This window comes from Scyliorhinus torazame, chromosome 13 (genome assembly GCF_047496885.1).
Source record: "Scyliorhinus torazame isolate Kashiwa2021f chromosome 13, sScyTor2.1, whole genome shotgun sequence".
Classification (NCBI taxonomy): domain Eukaryota; kingdom Metazoa; phylum Chordata; class Chondrichthyes; order Carcharhiniformes; family Scyliorhinidae; genus Scyliorhinus; species Scyliorhinus torazame.
In genome coordinates this window covers 219,047,763-219,070,582 of record NC_092719.1, presented here as the reverse complement: position 1 = coordinate 219,070,582, position 22,820 = coordinate 219,047,763, and the positions used below count along the sequence as shown (strand labels likewise).

Sequence of the window (22,820 nt, the reverse complement as noted above, 5' to 3'; positions counted from 1 at the left end):
AAGCGTGAGCACTGATCTCGGGGGTCGGCTAACCAGACAAATATGTTCTGGGTTCCCCGCCTGCCCCGAGTCAGTAAGCATCTGACCCTCGTTCTTTATCACCATATCGGAGACACTCGGTGTGGATCCGGATTGGCGTCCTCTGGTGGCCATATTTGGGGTGTCGGATTCACCGGTGATAAAATCTGGGGTGAAGACAGATATCCTCGCTTTTGCCTCGTTGGTGGCCTCGATGTGAATTCTGCTTGGGTGGAGGTCACCAACTCGGACCAGTGTCTTGACTTGGTGTCTTTCTCAGGTTTGGAGACGTTTAAGTTCACCATCCGGGGATCGGTGGCGCGGTTCTATCCAAGATGGCAACAATTAATTTCCTTTTTTAAGGAGTTTGTCACCATCAGCTGTTTGGGGTTTTAGTTTAGCTGTTGTGTTAAAGTTAATGTGTGCTTTTGCTCTTTGGTTTCTCTCTTCTGTTGTTTATTTCTGTTTCATTGATTCAGGTTGTTCTATTTAATATGGAATATTTTTAATCAAGATATATTTTTTAATGATTTCAGTTTAGATGCATGTACAGCAGTGAGACTTTACGATAGGAAAGCAAACCAGGTTTAAAAGAAAAATATATGGTTGCTTAGCAACCAGTGGCCATTCCAGGTTAGAAAGAACTTCTGAGTTTAGCTTTAAGCTGGACCCAGGAGAAGTTGGGCAAGCCCTGGAAGTTGGAAAAACCAGGGAGATAGGGACAAAATAATGCCCCAGGAAGACAGTTAAGTTAAAGTAACAAAGAGCAAGAAGTTGATCAAGGTCTTATTATGTGAAGTTAAAATAAAAAGCAGAGACATTGTTCTGAGTTAGAGACAGCTGCAAGATATGAATTGAGAAGCCAGGAATCAGAGGTAAATCAAAAGTTTGGGGGCATCTTAATACAGCCTGTGAAGCAGGCGTGTTATGTTGGTGTGACTGGGCACGTGCGAGATTGTATGGTAGCTTGAATGCATGCTGCGATTCAAGGCAGAGGAATACCGAAAGGAGAAATTGAAATCCTGGAAGTGGATCCTTGGTGAAGGCATCCGAGAGAAGGCACTGTTTGGGAGTAGATTCTTGAGTGAGTTTTTTGAGAATGGATTTTGGAAACACTCGCATGGAAGTCAGGATTCCAGACAGACTAGTGCGCTCATCGTGCTATAAGCATCTGGAGGAATTGATGAGAAAGCCACAGATGTTATATTGGGTGGTATATATCACCTAGTTTAAGGGTCTGGTGTGTCTGACCACACTTGTCCATTAGTTTACATAGACTGCATACTAGACAATTATAGTGTAAGATACCTTTTGAAACTTATTTTATCTTTACAAATCTGTGTATATTTGTAAAAATAAAAGTGGGGTGAAGGAGTAGTGTATTATCGTCAATGTTTTCTTGTTCAATAAATGTTTTATTCTTTTGTTTCAAGTTAATTGGCAGTGCTGTGAATGTTCATCCTCATCTCTAAACAAAAAAACAGTTATGATCTATTGAGCTGGAGTTCTGCTCTGGGACTTGACTGCCCAGTACGAACATCAGCTGAGAGCGTAACAGCTGGACGATGATTCATCAAAGGACAACATTAGGATGACTTCATCAGCGAGTTCGTCAAACAATATAAAAAGGTATTAATTTGGACTTTTTCTGGCTTTCTACTGAGACCTGATTTACTCCCTCAGTTCAGAAACTCTCTTCTTTTCTCCCAGTTGCCCAATTTTCTTCAGATTTGACTCTGATGAATCCAAGCTTATCTGGCAAGTTGGATTTCTAATCCACGGTTAAAAAACTTTAAAGGTGGGGTGGCACGGCCACGCTAAATTGCCTCTTAATTGGAAAAAAAGAATTGGATACTCTAAATTTTTTTTAAACTTTAAAGATGGGGTTTGAAATAGAGTGGGGACTCTGGAGCGAAGCACTGCAAAGGGTCAACTCCACCTCCACTTGTGCAAGGCTACGCCTAATTCATAGAAATCAGATTTTCTGGTTAGCTATAGATAAGATAGATAAAAGGTTTAATGAAGAAATTCTGGTTGAAAAAATCCTTTAATCCTTTAGAGTAAACTAAATCAAAACACATTGAATGAATGAAATGAATGAAAATCGCTTATTGTCACAAGTAGGCTTCAAATGAAGTTACTGTGAAAAGCCCCTAGTTGCCACATTCCGGCGCCTGTTCGGGGAGGCTGTTACGGGAATCGAACCGTGCTGCTGGCCTGCCTTGGTCTGCTTTCAAAGCCAGCGATTAACCATGAGAGTGAGAAATGGCTGACTACTTGGGAATTAATCGGCTAAGACTCAATGTCCACATTTTGCAAGTTGTTTGAAGACTGCTAGCGAGTGCAAGACCAAATAGCAGGAAAGACCCTTTGTGTTATGGAGAATGGGCTGACATCCCAGTTCCGTTTCGATGGTAACGGCTAGTCAGCCCATAGTGATAATTTCTTGTGGGAAACGTGTTTCGCTCAGACCATCATGAAAAATGACAGCAAACCTTTTATCTCTTAAATTTGACAGACACATACTTTGGTCGAATTAAGTGAATTATAAATCAGTTAAAACCAATCACGGCTGTAAAGAGGGGCGAAACTTTAAAGATAGTAATCTCCTTAAAAAGATCAGTTGTCGGGATGAGAAAACACTTTTCTATTCCGGAATCCTTCTTACCTAATCTCTGAAACCTATTCTCTTGCTTGCTTCCGCTAAATCGCCATTTTTCTTTTGTTTAAATCACTCAGTCGTTTTTAATGGTGCGTATTTGATTTGAAGAATTACCGAGTTGTATTTTAGAATTCAACCACTGTATTTGCTAAAGACAATCGATCTGACTTGCTTGTTGCCGGGCCAATTGGAACTTCCCAAATTCTGTATTGAAAATTGACTTTATCAGTCGACACTACAAGCTGACGAATAAAGTTTCAAATAACTTTACCAAGAAGTGCAGTCTAGAATCTCTGTTATTTGGGAACTAAGAAGCGATAACACATATCCAGGGTTCCGAATAGACACAGAGATCCATCATTAATGCAACTGAAGGTGGTACACAGAGCCCGCTTAATCAGAAACCGAATGAGATGGTTCTTCGTGGAGGTGGAGGACAAATGTGAACAGTGCCAAGGAGGCCCGGCCAACCACGCCCACATGTTCTGGTCCTGCCCCAGAGTTGTCGGACTCTGGACAGCGTACTTCGAGGTAATGTCCAAGGTGGTGAGGGTGACATAATACACGGCGTCACGCCAACCAAACGTGATCAGGACATAAGATCTGATGGAGGAAGAGGGCGCGCTAGAAAACCAGAAGGGGAGGGTGGTCAGGAAGGAAATGGGGAGAGAGAGGCAGAGGATCCAGCTAGAAATGAACGCCTACTGGAGAAAATGAAGCAAAAAGCCGTAATCACTGTAAATAACAAAAGAAAACTGATGTAAATAATGAAAGACGACCGATGTACATATATTCTTGTTTTTGATGTGTCGTCACGCTTACCTTGGTTCTGTACAATATGAAAAATCCTTAATAAAAACATTTTAAAAAAGCTTTAAAGTGCAGGTCCAGCTTGAAGAAGTTGCTGACATTCAAGATGGCGACGCCGTTTATTTGAGGTCAAAGGGCCTTCCTTCACCTGCTGGCCTTGGCAGGCTGCAATCGCGCTCCTGCTAACCCATGAAAAGATTTGAAACAATCTCTGTTTGGATCGACACGCCGCAGGCCTCTTTATTTCAGCACTGTGCCTTAGGGTCATAAATGTTCTGAATCTTGACCTTTGCTGGTCTTTGTAGCTGATTCTTTAGCCACAGTTTTTCTGAAGTAATTTTGTTTTCATTCCAGAGCGAGCTCAGACGCCGTGTGTTCATGTGCCAACTCAGGAATCTGGTTTTACAGATGGAGCTTTTAAATGGCAATTTCTGAACTATTTAAGTGTTTCTTAGGGCTTGCTGTATGCTGGAATTTAAATGATTTAGCTCACCCCTGCTAGTTCTGCTGACCAATTCCCAGGGAATTGAAGCTGGACTTCCAGGAGATCGCATGGCGCTTTCTGCTACAGTGAGGGATTTTATATTTCTGCCTTCAGCTTCCAAGCCTTTCTTTGGTGCTTTTTCTTGGGGATTTTCCTCTGCACATCCGCTTTTCCTCAGGTCAGAATGCTATTTCATATTTTTCTTTAGACTTTCAAGATTTCTGTTTTACTCGGGATTTTCTTGTGAGGATTTGGGATTTTCCATTTGTTGCAGCCATGTTGTAGTGCGTCGGTTTATCATTTGGGGGGGTGTCTTAGTGAAGTCCTTGTAGCCTTAAGTAGGTTAACTGTACGCATTTATTAACTGCAGGATCTATGTACATATATACAGCAAAGGGTTCAAGCTAGGAGCTGCTATCTCCATGCTTGCTTGGACACACGCTGTCCACACTAGTCTGACCCTCAGGTGTGTTTCCTGTTCTCCTACATCACTGTGGCCATACTGTACTCAGTCTCATGTTAATCTTATATGTGTCAGACCCTATACGACACTGACCCCATTGTGTGCCCTTTAATACCTTCAGTACAGTTTGAATGCTCGAATATAAAGTTTTTACTCAGTGCTGTGCAGGACATTGTGCAGGATCGTCGGGGCAGCACGGTAGCACAGTGGTTAGCACTGTTGCCTCACAGCGTCAGGGTCCCAGGTTCGATTCCGGCTTGGGTCACTGTCTGTGCGGAGTCTGCACATCCTCCCCGTGTGTGCGTGGGTTTCCTCCGGGTGCTCCGGTTTCCTCCCACAGTCCAAAGATGTGCAGGTTAGGTGGGGTTTCAGGGGTAAGGTGGGGGAGTGAGCCCTGATAGGGTACTCTTTCAGAGGGTCAGTACAGACTCGATGGGCCAAATGGCCTCCTTCTGCACTGTAGGGTTTCTACCCTATGTGTGTGATAAACACCAGGCTGTACTCCCCTCCCACCACCCCCACCCCGCGACGACAGTAACGTGGATCGTGATCGAGCGTCCAGACAAATTCGAGGTTCGCGCTAGGTGCCGAGCCAATGGCTATGCTCCGACCCCCGCTGGCGGTGGGATTGGAGTTCCCGCCCACACGCCAGCGGGAGGATTTTCTGTAAAACAGTCGTTTCTCACTGCCCCTATCTGGACATGTTCTCCAGACAGGGTCTCTTTTCTGGTGGGTCTGTGGGAGAGGTTCCTTTATTTAGGGGGTCTCTGTGGGGAGTTCCTGACTTAGGGGTGTCTGGGAGGGGGCCCCCTATTCAGGGAGTGTCTGGGGGTAGGGCAGGCGTTGTCACTGGGGGGGAAGGGGTGACCCAGAAAATCCAGGGGTGGGGGATGATCTGCAATGTGGTGGTGGTGGGGGGGTACGCATGGCGAGGCATGCTGGATTGCTTCCTGATTTGCGTTCCCAACGGGAGAACAATCTCCCAAATGGAGAATCCCGGCCATCTTCCCTGGCAATATCTTTTTTTTAAATTCAGAGTTACACATTACACTTGGTAACAATTCAAGTTATCTGATGATTGACTGGATGTCAAATTATTTAAACTTTACTGAGGGGATGTTTACCCCAAATATGCTTTTTAAAACAGGAACTTTCTTTCTGGAAGAGAGAGACAGAAACAAAGGCTGTAATTTCTAAGGTCTTGTATAATCTCAGGACACCTTAGCGTGTTTAACGGCTAATGAAGCATTTTTCAATGGGGTGATGCTGGGAAGGCAGCAGCCACCTTGCACTCAACAAGCTCCACAAACAGCAAGGACAGCCTGTGTTAGTGATACTGGTTGAGGGTAAATATTGGTCAGGACACCGGGGACAACCTTGCTCTTCTCTGGGCGAGCTGGTGGGATCCTTTGCATCCAGTTGAGAGGGTAGGCAGAGATTTGGTTTAACATTTTATCCATATCCACATCTGACTGGGCAGCACTCCCTCAGCACTGCACTGAGCCAGAGAGAGATGTTGGCCAAAACAGATTAGGCGGTTGTACATTACATTTGCCTTTCTGGGATCTTCCTGTGTATAAACAGCCCCCCCCCCCTTCACTACACTAAACTGGTCACTACATTACACAAATGTAATTTATTGGTTCCAACACGTTTCAGGACGTCTGGAAGGGCTGAAAGCTTCTGTAGAATTAGAACTTTCTTTCGCTTGTCCTTACAGAGTCCTCGTCTTTACCTCAGAAGTTGGCTGAAGATGTCCAGAGACCAGAACCTTATGGAACCGTCCTTCGAGCTGGAGATGAAAATGGAAGAGGTTTCGGGGTGGAGCAGGAGGTTTGTGACTGCCCGGGTGTGTCCGGTGAATGTGTGGGTGAAGATGCCCATGCTGCTCCAGGCCTTGACTGCAAGAAGGTCAGAATATTGAGAGTAAGAAACAGCAACATCTTGCATTTATATAGCTCCTTAAACATTAGCAAAACGTCCCAAAGTACTTCGCAAGAGCATCATCAAACACAATTCGACACCAGACACATACAAAGGACAATGAAAAGTGCAGGCCCTTCGGCCCTCCAAGCCTGCGCTGACCATGCTGCCCGTCTAACCTAAACATTGAAACATAGAAGCAATAGGAGCAGGAGGAGGCCATTCGGCCCTTCGAGCCCGCTCTGCCATTAATGGCTGATCATCCAACTCAACAATCTAATCCTGCTTTCCCCCATAGCCTTTGATCCCCTTCGCCCCAAGTGCTATATCTGACTGCCTCTTGAAAACATACAATGTTTTGGACTCAACGACCTGTGGTAGCGAATTCCACAGGCCGACCACTCGCTGGGTGAAGAAATTTCTCCTCATCTCTGTCCTCAGACTGTGACCCCTGGTTCTGGACACCCCCACCATCGAGAACATCCTTCCTGCATCTACCCTGTCCAGTACTGTTAGAACTTTCTATGAGAGAGGTAGCAGCCGAGTGGGAGAGGTGTGGGCGGGGGCCAGCGAATCATGCACACATGTTTTGGGGTTGTGAAAAATTGGGAAGACTCTAGGCGGGAGTGTTTGTGGTCTTAGCCAGGATAGTGGAGGAGGGAGTGGACCCGGACTCTTTGGTGGCGATATTCGGGGTTTCAGAGAAGCCGGAGCTCATGGAGAGGAGGAAGGTCGATGTCGTGACCTTCGCCTCTCTGATTGCACGGCGACGAATTTCGCTGGAGTGGCGGTCGGCATCGTCACCGGGGGTAGCAGCTTGGTTGGGTAACCTGTACGACTTCCTGCGATTAGAGAAGATAAAGTATGAGTTAAGGGGCTCAGCAGGAGAGTTTGAGGAAAGATGGGGGATGTTTGTGACCGTGTTTGAGGGGCTGTTCATTGCGGGGTGGGGGGGTAAAAAAGGGAAATAATCTGTCGTCGTAATCGTGACCACTGGAACTTCGATTAACATATTAGCAGATAAACTCAACTCGCTTCCATCAACAACCCTTCATCCAGCAGACATCAGGGGCATCATTCTCCGATCCCCCACCGGGGGTCTCTTCAGTCTTCTCTTTGGGATCGGTCTTCTGGTTGAGAAATCTTCGCAGTTTGTGCATTTCAGACATCCTGTCACTGATACTCTGCTTCCCAGCAATGCAGCCAAATATGCTCATAACGTCTCTCCCTATTCTGCGAATGATGGCGTCCCCCCAGAAAGTCTTCACGTCACCATGTCTTCCCAAAGAGCCAAGAATGCTAATGGAGATTGAATCCCCCAGGACAGTGACTTGGGGAGGGAAAGAGTGGGAGTTGGGTTGCTTAGAATCTGTAAAGGGAGTTACAAGAGTTGCAATGTAAACAGTTAGACACATGGGGGGTAGGTTTTACCCACCGTGGGAAATGCCATGGGCAGCACAGACATTTTGACAGACCACTGAAAGGTCCATTGACTTTGGCAGGAATTTTCGATCTCAAGGAGGGCACAATCATAAATTCCCGTCCTTCCAGAGGTGGGGGGGGGGGGGGGGGCGGGGGGGGGAGATGTAGAATAAAGGGTTAACAAATGGGATGTGCTGATGTAAGACATAGAAGATGATGTGCTACCAACACTAATCAGTCATGTGTTGGACTCGAGTGAAAGAAACTTTGGAAGTTTGCCTAGGAGCTACATGCCTACACTGCAACCTGTTTAGCCACAGCTCTAATGAGTAGGTGTTAAGGAGATGCCAGGGTACGGCTACAATCTGTCTAAAAAACAAGTCCTGAGACAGAAGGATCCAATCACGGAACAATCAGTTTGAGCCTCACTTTCGCAGTCGGTGGAGCAGGTCAGTATTTCCTTGGTGTAGGACGAGTAGATGCAGGCTGTGGGTGAAGACTTGTGGGGATTCGGGATCTCCAGAAGCAGCTTCCCCTCCGTGTCGTAACAAAACAGGGCCTGAACGGAACAGCAGAAAACCTGCTGAGTGGCAACATCCAGCTCCACCTTGGTCACCCAGTTTCCTCCCATGTGAGGGTAGTCAGCCCTGGAAAGATATAAAAGACACACATAGAGCGGGCCTCCAGTTACACAAACACAACCTGCATTTAAACAAGACGTCCAAATCAGTAAAGTGCTTCATAGGAGTCTAAACCGAAGCAAATCATTTAACACTGAGCCACATCAGGCCTTAGCACGAGAGGTGACCAAAAGGTTTGCTGAAAATCGATAGGTTTTAAGGAGCATCTTAAAGGAGGTCACAAAGGCAGTAGTCAATGTTCAAATGAGGGTGTTTATTCATCCAGTTTTTAGCCAGTGTGGCCACTGTCCACTCTGAATTGTTTTATGTTCAGTGTAAAGTACCTTAGTCGACTTCCCTCAGTGAAGCAGGGACGAGGACCTGAGCTTGTTCCTCTCTCTGCTTACAACTGCCTCAAAGTGACTAAAAACAGAGGTTGTTTTTCATATTTCCCAACGCCTGAACCCTCATCGTTCTCCTCTCTCTCTCTCTCTCACACACAAAGACATACACACACATACAGACAAAGACATACACACATACAGACACACACGCACAAAGACATACACACACACATGCACACATGCACAAAAACATAGACACACAGACACACACGCACAAAGACATACACACACACAGACACACACGCACAAAGACATACACACACACAGGCACACACGCACAAAGACATACACACACACAGGCACACACGCACAAAGACATACACAGGCACACATGCACAAAGACATACACACACACAGACACACACGCACAAAGACATACACACACACAGACACACATGCACAAAGACATAGACACACAGACACACACGCACAAAGACATACACACACACAGACACACACGCACAAAGACATACACACACACAGGCACACACGCACAAAGACATACACACACACAGGCACACACGCACAAAGACATACACAGGCACACACGCACAAAGACATACACACACACAGACACACACGCACAAAGACATACACACACACACAGACACACATGCACAAAGACATAGACACACAGACACACACGCACAAAGACATACACACACACAGGCACACACACACAAAGACATACACAGACACATGCGCACAAAGACATACACACACAGGCAAACACGCACAAAGACATACACACACACAGACACACACGCACAAAGATATACACACACAGGCACACGCGCACAAAGACATACACATACACAGGCACACATGCACAAAGACATAGACACACAGACACACACGCACCAAGACATACACACACACAGACACACATGCACAAAGACATACACACACACAGGCACACATGCACAAAGATATACACACACAGGCACACACGCACAAAGACAAACACACACACAGGCACACACGCACAAAGACATACACACAGACACACACGCACAAATACATACACACACACAGACACACACGCACAAAGACATACACACACACACAGACACATGCGCACAAAGACATACACACACAGGCAAACACGCACAAAGACATACACACACAGGCACACGCGCACAAAGACATACACACACACAGGCACACACGCACAAAGACATACACACACATGCACACATGCACAAAGACATAGACACACAGACACACACGCACAAAGACATACACACACACAGACACACACGCACAAAGACATACACACACACAGGCACACACGCACAAAGACATACACACACAGGCACACACGCACAAAGACATACACAGGCACACACGCACAAAGACATACACACACACAGACACACACGCACAAAGACATACACACACACAGACACACATGCACAAAGACATAGACACACAGACACACACGCACAAAGACATACACACACAGAGACACACACGCACAAAGACATACACACACACAGGCACACACGCACAAAGACATACACACACACAGACACACACGCACAAAGACATACACACACACAGACACACCTGCACAAAGACATAGACACACAGACACACACGCACAAAGACATACACACACACAGACACACACGCACAAAGACATACACACACACAGGCACACACGCACAAAGACATACACACACACAGGCACACACGCACAAAGACATACACAGGCACACACGCACAAAGACATACACACACACAGATACACACGCACAAAGACATACACACACACAGGCACACACGCACAAAGACATACACACACACAGGCACACACGCACAAAGACATACACAGACACACACGCACAAAGACATACACACACACAGACACACACGCACAAAGACATACACACACACAGGCACACACGCACAAAGACATACACACACACAGGCACACACGCACAAAGACATACACACACACAGACACACACGCACAAATACATACACACACACAGGCACACACGCACAAAGACATACACATACACAGACACACACGCACAAAGACATACACACACACACAGACACACACGCACAAAGACATACACACACACAGGCACACACGCACAAAGACATACACAGACACATGCGCACAAAGACATACACACACAGGCAAACACGCACAAAGACATACACACACACAGACACACACGCACAAAGATATACACACACAGGCACACGCGCACAAAGACATACACATACACAGGCACACATGCACAAAGACATAGGCACACAGACACACACGCACCAAGACATACACACACACAGACACACATGCACAAAGACATACACACACACAGGCACAAAGATATACACACACAGGCACACACGCACAAAGACAAACACACACACAGGCACACACGCACAAAGACATACACACACGCACAAATACATACACACACACAGACACACACGCACAAAGACATACACACACACAGACACATGCGCACAAAGACATACACACACAGGCAAACACGCACAAAGACATACACACACAGGCACACGCGCACAAAGACATACACACACACAGGCACACATGCACAAAGACATAGACACACAGACACACACGCACCAAGACATACACACACACAGACACACACGCACAAAGACATACACACACACAGGCACACACGCACAAAGATATACACACACAGGCACACACGCACAAAGACAAACACACACACAGGCACACACGCACAAAGACATACACACAGACACACACGCACAAAGACATACACACACACAGACACACACGCACAAAGACGTACACACACACAGGCACACACGCACAAAGACATACACACACACACAAGCACATACGCACAAAGACATACACAGACACACGCACACAAAGACATATACACACACAGACACACACACACAAAGACATACACAGACACAAGCGCACAAAGACATACACACACACAGACACACGTGCACAAAGACATACACACACACAGACACACGTGCACAAAGACATACACACACACAGACACACATGCACAAAGACATACACACACACAGGCACAAAGACATACACACACAGACACACACGCACATAGACGTACACATACTCACAGACACACACGCACAAAGACATACACACACACAGGCACACACGCACAAAGACATACACACACACAGACACACATGCACAAAGACATACACACACAGGCACACACGCACAAAGACATACACACACATAGACACACACGCACAAAGACACACACACACACAGACACACGCGCACAAAGACATACACATACAGGCACACACGCACAAAGACATACACACACACAGGCACACACGCACAAAGACATACACAGACACACGCGCACAAAGACATACACACACACAGACACACGCGCACAAAGACATACACACACACAGGCACACACGCACAAAGACATACACACACACAGGCACACACGCACAAAGACATACACACACAGACACACACGCACAAAGATATACACACAGACACACACGCACAAAGACATACACACACACAGACACACGCGCACAAAGACATACACACACACACAGGCACACACGCACAAAGACATACACACACACAGGCACACACGCACAAAGACATACACACACACAGGCACACACGCACAATGACATACACACACACAGACACACACGCACAAAGACATACACACACATAGGCACACACGCACAAAGACATACACACACACAGGCACACACGCACAAAGACATACACACACAGACACACACGCGCAAAGACATACACACAGACACATGCGCACAAAGACATACACACACAGGCAAACACGCACAAAGACATACACACACACAGACACACACGCACAAAGACATACACACACAGGCACACGTGCACAAATTCATACACACACACAGGCACACACGCACAAAGACATACACACACACACACAGACACACGCACAAAAACATACATACACACAGGCACACACGCACAAAGACACACATGCCCAGACACACACGCACAAAGACATACACACACACAGACACACGCGCACAAAGACATACACACACACAGGCACACACGCACAAAGACATACACACACACAGGCACACACGCACAAAGACATACACACACAGACACACACGCACAAAGATATACACACAGACACACACGCACAAAGACATACACACACACAGACACACGCGCACAAAGACATACACACACACACAGGCACACACGCACAAAGACATACACACACACAGGCACACACGCACAAAGACATACACACACACAGGCACACACACACAATGACATACACACACACAGACACACACGCACAAAGACATACACACACATAGGCACACACGCACAAAGACATACACACACACAGGCACACACGCACAAAGACATACACACGCAGACACACACGCACAAAGACATACACACAGACACACACACACAAAGACATACACACACACAGGCACACACGCACAAAGACATACACAGACACATGCGCACAAAGACATACACACACAGGCAAACACGCACAAAGACATACACACACACAGACACACACGCACAAAGACATACACACACAGGCACACGTGCACAAATTCATACACACACACAGGCACACACGCACAAAGACATACACACACACACACAGACACACGCACAAAAACATACATACACACAGGCACACACGCACAAAGCCACACATGCCCAGACACACACGCACAAAGACATACACACACACAGGCACACGCGCACAAAGACATACACACACACAGGCACTCACGCACAAAGACATACACGCACACAGACACACACGCACAAAGACATACATACACGCAGACACACGCGCACAAAGACATACACGCACAGACACACACGCACAAAGACATACACACACACAGACACACGCGCACAAAGACAGACACACACACAGAGACACGCGCACAAAGACATACACACACACAGACACACGCGCACAAAGACATACACACACAGACACACGCGCACAAAGACATACACACACACAGACACACACGCACAAAGACATACATACACGCAGACACACGCGCACAAAGACATACACACACACAGGCACACACGCACAAAGACATACACACACACAGGCACACACGCACAATGACATACACACACACAGACACACACGCACAAAGACATACACACACACAGGCACACACGCACAAAGACATACACACACACAGGCACACACGCACAAAGACATACACGCACACAGACACACACGCACAAAGACATACATACACGCAGACACACGCGCACAAAGACATACACGCACAGACACACGCGCACAAAGACATACACACACACAGACACACGCGCACAAAGACAGACACACACACAGAGACACGCGCACAAAGACATACACACACACAGACACATGCGCACAAAGACATACACACACACGGCCACACACGCACAAAGACATACACACACATAGACACACACGCACAAAGACATACATACACGCAGACACACGCGCACAAAGACATACACACACAGACACACGCGCACAAAAACATACATACACACAGGCACACATGCACAAAGACACACACACCCAGACACACACGCACAAAGACATACACATACACAGGCACACGCGCACAAAGACATACACACACACAGGCACTCACGCACAAAGACATACACACACACAGACACACACGCACAAAGACATACATACACGCAGACACACACGCACAAAGACATACACACACACACAGGCACACACGCACAAAGACATACAGACACACACGCACAAAGACATGCACACATGGGCACACGCGCACAAAGACATACACACACACAGACACACACGCACAAAGACATACACACACACAGGCACACATGCACAATGACATACACACACACAGGCACACACGCACAAAGACATACACACACACAGGCACACACGCACAAAGACATACACACACACAGACACACACGCAGAAATTCATACACACACACAGGCACACACGCACAAAGACATACACACACACAGACACACACGCACAAAGACATACATACACACAGACACACACGCACAAATACATACACACACAGGCACACACGCACAAAGACATACATATACACAGACACGCGCACAAAGGCATACACACACACAGGCACACATGCACAAAGACACACACACAGACACACACGCACAAAGACATACACACACACAGGCACATGTGCACAAAGACATACACACACACAGGCACACACACACAAAGACATACACACACACAGACACACACGCACAAAGACATACATACACACAGACACACGCGCACAAAGACATACACACACACAGACACATGCGCACAAAGACATACACACACACAGGCACACGCGCACAAAGACACACACACACAGACGCACGCACACAAAGACATACACACACACTGACACACGCGCACAAAGACATACACACACACAGGCACACACGCACAAAGACATACATACACACAGACACACGCGCACAAAGACATACACACACACAGGCACACACGCACAAAGACACACACACACAGACACACACGCACAAAGACATACACACACACAGGCACATTCGCACAAAGACATACGCACACACAGGCACACGCGCACAAAGACATACACACACACAGACACACACGCACAAAGACATACATACACACAGACACACGCGCACAAAGGCATACACACACACAGACATACGCGCACAAAGGCATACACACACACAGGCACACGCGCACAAAGACACACACACACAGACGCACGCACACAAAGACATACACACACAGGCACACACGCACAAAGACACACACCCACCCACACGCGCACAAAGACATACACACACAGGCACACACGCACAAAGACATACATACACACAGACACACGCGCACAAAGACATACACACACACAGGCACACACGCACAAAGACACACACGCACAGACACACACGCACAAAGAGATACACACACACAGACACACGCGCACAAAGACATTCACACACAGGCACACACGCACAAAGACATACACACACACAGGCACACACGCACAAAGACATACACACACACAGGCACATGCACACAAAGACATACACACACACAGGCACAAAGACATACACACACACAGACACACACGCACAAAGACATACACACACACAGGCACATGCGCACAAAGACATACACGCACAAAGACATACACACACACAGGCACATGCGCACAAAGACATACACACACACAGGCACACACGCACAAAGACATACAAAGACACAGGCACATGCGCACAAAGACATACACACACACAGACACACGCGCACAAAGACATACACACACACAGGCACACACGCACAAAGACATACACACACACAGGCACATGCGCACAAAGGCACACACACACACACAGGCACAAGGATAAGAGTGGTCCGAGGATGAATGTGCTAAATTGGGGGAAGGCTAATTATAACAATATTAGGCGGGAACTGAAGAACATAGATTGGGGGCGGATGTTTGAGGGCAAATCAACATCTGACATGTGGGAGGCTTTCAAGTGTCAGTTGAAAGGAATACAGGACAGGCATGTTCCTGTGAGGAAGAAAGATAAATACGGCAATTTTCGGGAACCTTGGATGACGAGTGATATTGTAGGCCTCGTCAAAAAGAAAAAGGAGGCATTTGTCAGGGCTAAAAGGCTGGGAACAGACAAAGCCTGTGTGGCATATAAGGAAAGTAGGAAGGAACTTAAGCAAGGAGTCAGGAGGGCTAGAAGGGGTCATGAAAAGTCATTGGCAAATAGGGTTAAGGAAAATCCCAAGGCTTTTTACACGTACATAAAAAGCAAGAGGGTAGCCAGGGAAAGGGTTGGCCCACTGAAGGATAGGCAAGGGAATCTATGTGTGGAGCCAGAGGAAATGGGCGAGGTACTAAATGAATACTTTGCATCAGTATTCACCATAGAGAAGGAATTGGTAGATGTTGAGTCTGGAGAAGGGGGTGTAGATAGCCTGGGTCACATTGTGATCCAAAAAGACGAGGTGTTGGGTGTCTTAAAAAATATTAAGGTAGATAAGTCCCCAGGGCCGGATGGGATCTACCCCAGAATACTGAAGGAGGCTGGAGAGGAAATTGCTGAGGCCTTGACAGAAATCTTTGGATCCTCGCTGTCTTCAGGGGATGTCCCGGAGGACTGGAGAATAGCCAATGTTGTTCCTCTGTTTAAGAAGGGTAGCAAGGATAATCCCGGGAACTACAGGCCGGTGAGCCTTACTTCAGTGGTAGGGAAATTACTGGAGAGAATTCTTCGAGACAGGATCTACTCCCATTTGGAAGCAAATGGACGTATTAGTGAGAGGCAGCACGGTTTTGTGAAGGGGAGGTCGTGTCTCACTAACTTGATAGAGTTTTTCGAGGAGGTCACTAAGATGATTGATGCAGGTAGGGCAGTAGATGTTGTCTATATGGACTTCAGTAAGGCCTTTGACAAGGTCCCTCATGGTAGACTAGTACAAAAGGTGAAGTCACACGGGATCAGGGGTGAACTGGCAAGGTGGATACAGAACTGGCTAGGCCATAGAAGGCAGAGGGTAGCAATGGAGGGATGCTTTTCTAATTGGAGGGCTGTGACCAGTGGTGTTCCACAGGGATCAGTGCTGGGACCTTTGCTCTTTGTAGTCTATATAAATGATTTGGAGGAAAATGTAACTGGTCTGATTAGTAAGTTTGCAGACGACACAAAGGTTGGTGGAATTGCGGATAGCGATGAGGACTGTCTGAGGATACAGCAGGATTTAGATTGTCTGGAGACTTGGGCGGAGAGATGGCAGATGGAGTTTAATCCGAACAAATGTGAGGTAATGCATTTTGGAAGGGCTAATGCAGGTAGGGAATATACAGTGAATGGTAGAACCCTCAAGAGTATTGAAAGTCAAAGAGATCTAGGAGTACAGGTCCACAGGTCATTGAAAGGGGCAACACAGGTGGAGAATGTAGTCAAGAAGGCATACGGCATGCTTGCCTTCATTGGCCGGGGCATTGAGTATAAGAATTGGCAAGTCATGTTGCAGCTGTATAGAACCTTAGTTAGGCCACACTTGGAGTATAGTGTTCAATTCTGGTCGCCACACTACCAGAAGGATGTGGAGGCTTTAGAGAGGGTGCAGAAGAGATTTACCAGAATGTTGCCTGGTATGGAGGGCATAAGCTATGAGGAGCGATTGAATAAACTCGGTTTGTTCTCACTGGAACGAAGGAGGTTGAGGGGCGACCTGATAGAGGTATACAAAATTATGAGGGGCATAGACAGAGTGGATAGTCAGAGGCTTTTCCCCAGGGTAGAGGGGTCAATTACTAGGGGGCATAGGTTTAAGGTGAGAGGGGCAAAGTTTAGAGTAGATGTACGAGGCAAGTTTTTTACGCAGAGGGTAGTGGGTGCCTGGAACTCACTACCGGAGGAGGTAGTGGAAGCAGGGACGATAGGGACATTTAAGGGGCATCTTGACAAATATATGAATAGGATGGGAATAGAAGGATACGGACCCAGGAAGTGTAGAAGATTGTAGTTTAGTCGGGCAGTATGGTCGGCACGGGCTTGGAGGGCCGAAGGGCCTGTTCCTGTGCTGTACATTTCTTTGTTCTTTGTTCTTTACCACACACGCACAAAGACATACACACACACAGGCACACACGCACAAAGACATACACACACACAGACACACACGCACAAAGACATACACACACACAGGCACACGCGCACAAAGACATACACACACACAGACGCACGCGCACAAAGACATACACACACACAGACACATGCGCACAAAGACATATACACACACAGGCACACACGCACAAAGACATACACACACACAGGCACACGCGCACAAAGACATACACACACACAGACGCACGCGCACAAAGACATACACACACACAGACGCACGCGCACAAAGACATACACACACACAGACACATGCGCACAAAGACATACATACATACACACAGGCACACACGCTCAAAGACATACACACACACAGACACACACGCACAAAGACATACATACACACACAGGCACACACGCTCAAAGACATACACACACACAGACACACACGCACAAAGACATATATACACACACAGGCACACACGCACAAAGACATACATACACACACAGGCACACATACTCAAAGACATACACACACATACAGACAAAGACACACGCACAACACACACACAGGCACACATACTCAAAGACATGCACACACATACAAAGGCATACGCACACAACACACAGGCACATAGAGACACATACACATACAGACAAAGACACACAGTTAAAGACATACACCAAATAGACATGCATACACCCACACACACTCAGACACACAAACAGTTCCATCCTTCTCTCAGACCCCTGCTGAAACTGCTGTGTTCCACATGACTCTGCTGAGTTACCGTCTCTGCAGACAACATTCACTGCAACCTGAGTTGGAGTAGGAACGATCTCAGCCTCCGTCAGGTGGACCTTTAGGCTATAGCAAGGCCTGAGTGTTGCCCCCCCCTCCCCTCCCCTACCCCAGTGAGAACATCTGAGCACCCGGCAATTGTCACCTCGGATCATGCCCATCATTTTGTTAATTATTACTTTGATTCAGGCCCCTCCAGCGCCCACCCCGGAGACGAGACACCGCTTAACTGTCTGATGACAAATTTTGTGAGCGTTTGTCCGCTGCATTGGCAAACTTTACCAAGCTCAACGAAACAGACTCAATTTCTCCTTCAATTTCAGCAGGGTGTCTGTGAGGAGAAAGGAGGCCCCTGGGGCCAACAAGGAGCAAGAGGCCGAAGCGCAGTGCAAGGTCCCTCTCGCCACCTTTATACAAACAGGGATAGGATTGCCAATCCTGTAGGATTGCTCTAGAACCTGCAGTAATCAATGATAAACCTCCAGAACATTGTTGTGAGCAAAATGCCCCAGGCGCACAACCCATACGGAGATGCCAGTAGAATGAACGTGTCAATCAACTGATAGCAGGAGAGCATAGGAACAGGAGGTGGTCAAACCTATTCTGCTGTTATCCAATCTGTAGCCTAACTCCCTCCACCCATTTTCATGCCCTTGCCTAGCACAAACCTGTTGATTTCAGATTTAAAAATGTTAATTGAGCTTTTTATGGAACAGAGTTCCGTGAAGGAATGTTTCTCAACTTCTCTCCTGAACGACCTGGATCTTATTTTAAGGTAACGCTCCCTCTACTGGACTTCTGCACCAATAGAAAACATTTCTCTCCATCTACCCCATCATTTCCTTTCAAAATCCTAAATAAAACCTCCATCAAGTCACCTATTAACCTTCCATATTCCAGGGATTACTGGTCTTATTCATGTAATCTCTCCTCTTAAACTAACCCTTGGAGCCCTGGTAATTTTCGCATGAATGAGCTCGGGGGTAGGGGTGGGGGTGGGGGAGGTGCAGGCAGACGGCATGTGAGAAAACCGCCAGGAACACGTCCAGAGTTGGTGACCCCCGAGGTCAAGGATCAAGCCACTCTGGGAAGGCCTTGGTTCTGATCCACAGAAAGCAATGCTCTCTCGCTAATTTAAAAGCATTATTACTGCAAGGTTCAGGATTTAATTGCATTATTATTGTAACATTCTCACCGATCTGTGACAACCATCGGTTCGCTCCGGGAGGGGGGGCTGGACGGGGGCTTTAGGAGGTGGCAGTGGGCAGGAATCGAGAGATTCGGAGATCTTTTTATTGAGGAGGGCTTTCCGAGTTTGGAGGAGTTTGAATTACCGGGTGGGACCGGGTTCCGGTACTTGCAAGTGCGGGATTTTGTTCGGAGGCTGGTCTCGGGCCTCCCACTAACAAGGTGATGTCAAAAATATCAGGAGTTGGGAAGGAGGGGAAGGCCTTGGAAATATATAAGGAGCTGATGGAGTGGGAAGGTGTTCCAATAGGGGATGTGAAGAGGAAGTGGGAGGGAGGGTTGGGAGGGGAGTTGGAAGTCGGATTACGGGAGAAGGCCCTGAGGAGAGTCGATGCATCCTCGTCGTGTGCCAGGCTCAGCCAGATCCAATTTAAGGTGGTCCACGGGGCTCGTGTGACTGTGGCCCGGATGAGCAGGTTTTTGGGGGAGGTGGAGGACAGGTGTGGGCGGTGTGCGGGGGGGGGGGGGGGCGGTGTCCTGCGAATCATATACATATGTTCTGGGTGTGTCCGAGGTTGAGGGCCTTTAGGCAGGGATTCGCGGATGACATGTCGGAGGTCCTGCAAGGGAGGGTGACTCCGAGTCCACAGATGGCAATATTCGGAGTGTCGGAAGCTCCGGGAGCCCGGGCGGACAGAGGGGCCGACGTTTTAGCCTTTGCCTTCCTGGTGGCCCGGAGACGGATTCTGCTGGGATGGAGGGACTCGGAGCCCCGCAGTCAGGGGGTATGGGTAAGCGACATGGCGGGGCTTCTCAGGTTGGGGAAAATCAAATTTGCCTTAAGGGATTTGTTACAGGGGTTCGCTCGGAGGTGGCAGCCGTTCATCGACTTCTTTAAGGAAAATTAGTCTGTCAGCGGGGGGGGGGGGGGGGGAAGGGGGAGGCATGGAAGTGACAAATATGGGTCGGTAAACCAATGAAGGGAGGACCGTGAGACAGAGTATTTACAGGGACCATGTTGGTTGGTCTGTGTTTGTGGAGGGGGGGGGGGGGGCTTGTTATTGTGGGTTTTTTGTCTTTGTTGGATCTTTCCGTTTAAAAGTGTTAAAATCATAAATGCCTTAATAAAATATTTTCTTAAAAAAAAAAAATATTATTGTAACATTCAGCATCTTATAGCATTATTACTTCAACATTCAGGATCTTATCGCATGATTACTGCAACATTCAGGATCTTATCGCATGATTACTTCAACATTCAATCCAATAGCATTATCACTTCAATCACTTCAACATTCAGGATCTAATAGCATTATTACTGTAACATTCAGCATCTTATGGCATTATTATTTCAACATTCAGGATCTAATAGCATTATTACTTCAACATTCAGGATCTAATGGCATTATTACTGCAACATTCAGGATCTTATAGCATTATTACTTCAACATTCAGGATCTAATAGCATTCAGGACATTAACAACATGTATTTTGTGTTCTATATGTAATGCAATCTTTTGAATTGAAATGTTTGCAATACCTCAGGTAAAGTTCATAGTTGGACATGGCTACCACCTTACTATTACTCTTCTGGTTCATTTTGTACTTCCAAAACTGAGAAGAAAGAAAATAAATTGAGCTTTTTAAAGGGGCGCACTCGTCATTCAAGGGTTGTTTCCATGAACCCCACATCCACAGCCACCCCCAACTTACCTGACAATATCTTTCCCACCCTTACTCGTCAGAGCCCAAACGCACAGTGTGTAGAATCGCAGCCCGGGGTTGCACGGACTTCTGGAGATCGGGGAGGTTATAGGTTCAATCCTCACCTTGCACCTCAAGTGAGACAGTGGTGGGGTGTGAAAGAGAGGTTGATGGCAAGAGGCTACAACTGACTTCTACAGTCCAGGCCTCTGGATTCCTCACCCTGATCGGTGACCCCTGCTGTGTGTACATCGTTCACAGGGGGAGGGCATTGCCGGTAGGTTCTGCCTTAGTTGCCTCCCTCTGATTGCCCTTGAACTGAGTGTCTTGCTGGGGCCATTTCCGGGGGGGGGCAGTTAAGAGTCAGCCACTTCGCTACGTGCCTCGAGTCCAAAGTAGGCCAGACCAGGTAAGGATGGCAGAGTTCCGTCCCTAAAGGACATTATTGAACCAGATGGGTTTTGACAACCATCAGCAATGGTTTTAAGGCTCCCATTACTGTGGCTGGCTTTGTATCCTTAATTTATCAACTAAATTTAAACTCCACCAGCTGCCGTGTCTGCAGCACATTAACCGGATCCACTGCAGTATTAGCCAAGAGACTGGAATTCAG

The 22,820-nt window shown here is 47.2% G+C and overlaps 1 protein-coding gene across 1 annotated transcript in view; it reads right to left on the bottom strand.

Annotated features, from left to right (window-relative positions):
• The window catches only part of LOC140387643 (uncharacterized), a 189,481-nt gene extending 181,904 nt beyond the window's left edge, over positions 1 to 7,577 (bottom strand). Inside the window, exons 1-2 of the mRNA XM_072470840.1 lie at positions 7,454 to 7,577; positions 6,173 to 6,338 (exon numbers count right to left, since the gene is read on the bottom strand). Of these exons, the coding sequence (XP_072326941.1) occupies positions 6,173 to 6,338; positions 7,454 to 7,577 (290 nt within the window). The remainder of the gene's footprint in view (positions 1 to 6,172; positions 6,339 to 7,453) is intronic.
• Positions 7,578 to 22,820: the final 15,243 nt, after the last annotated feature.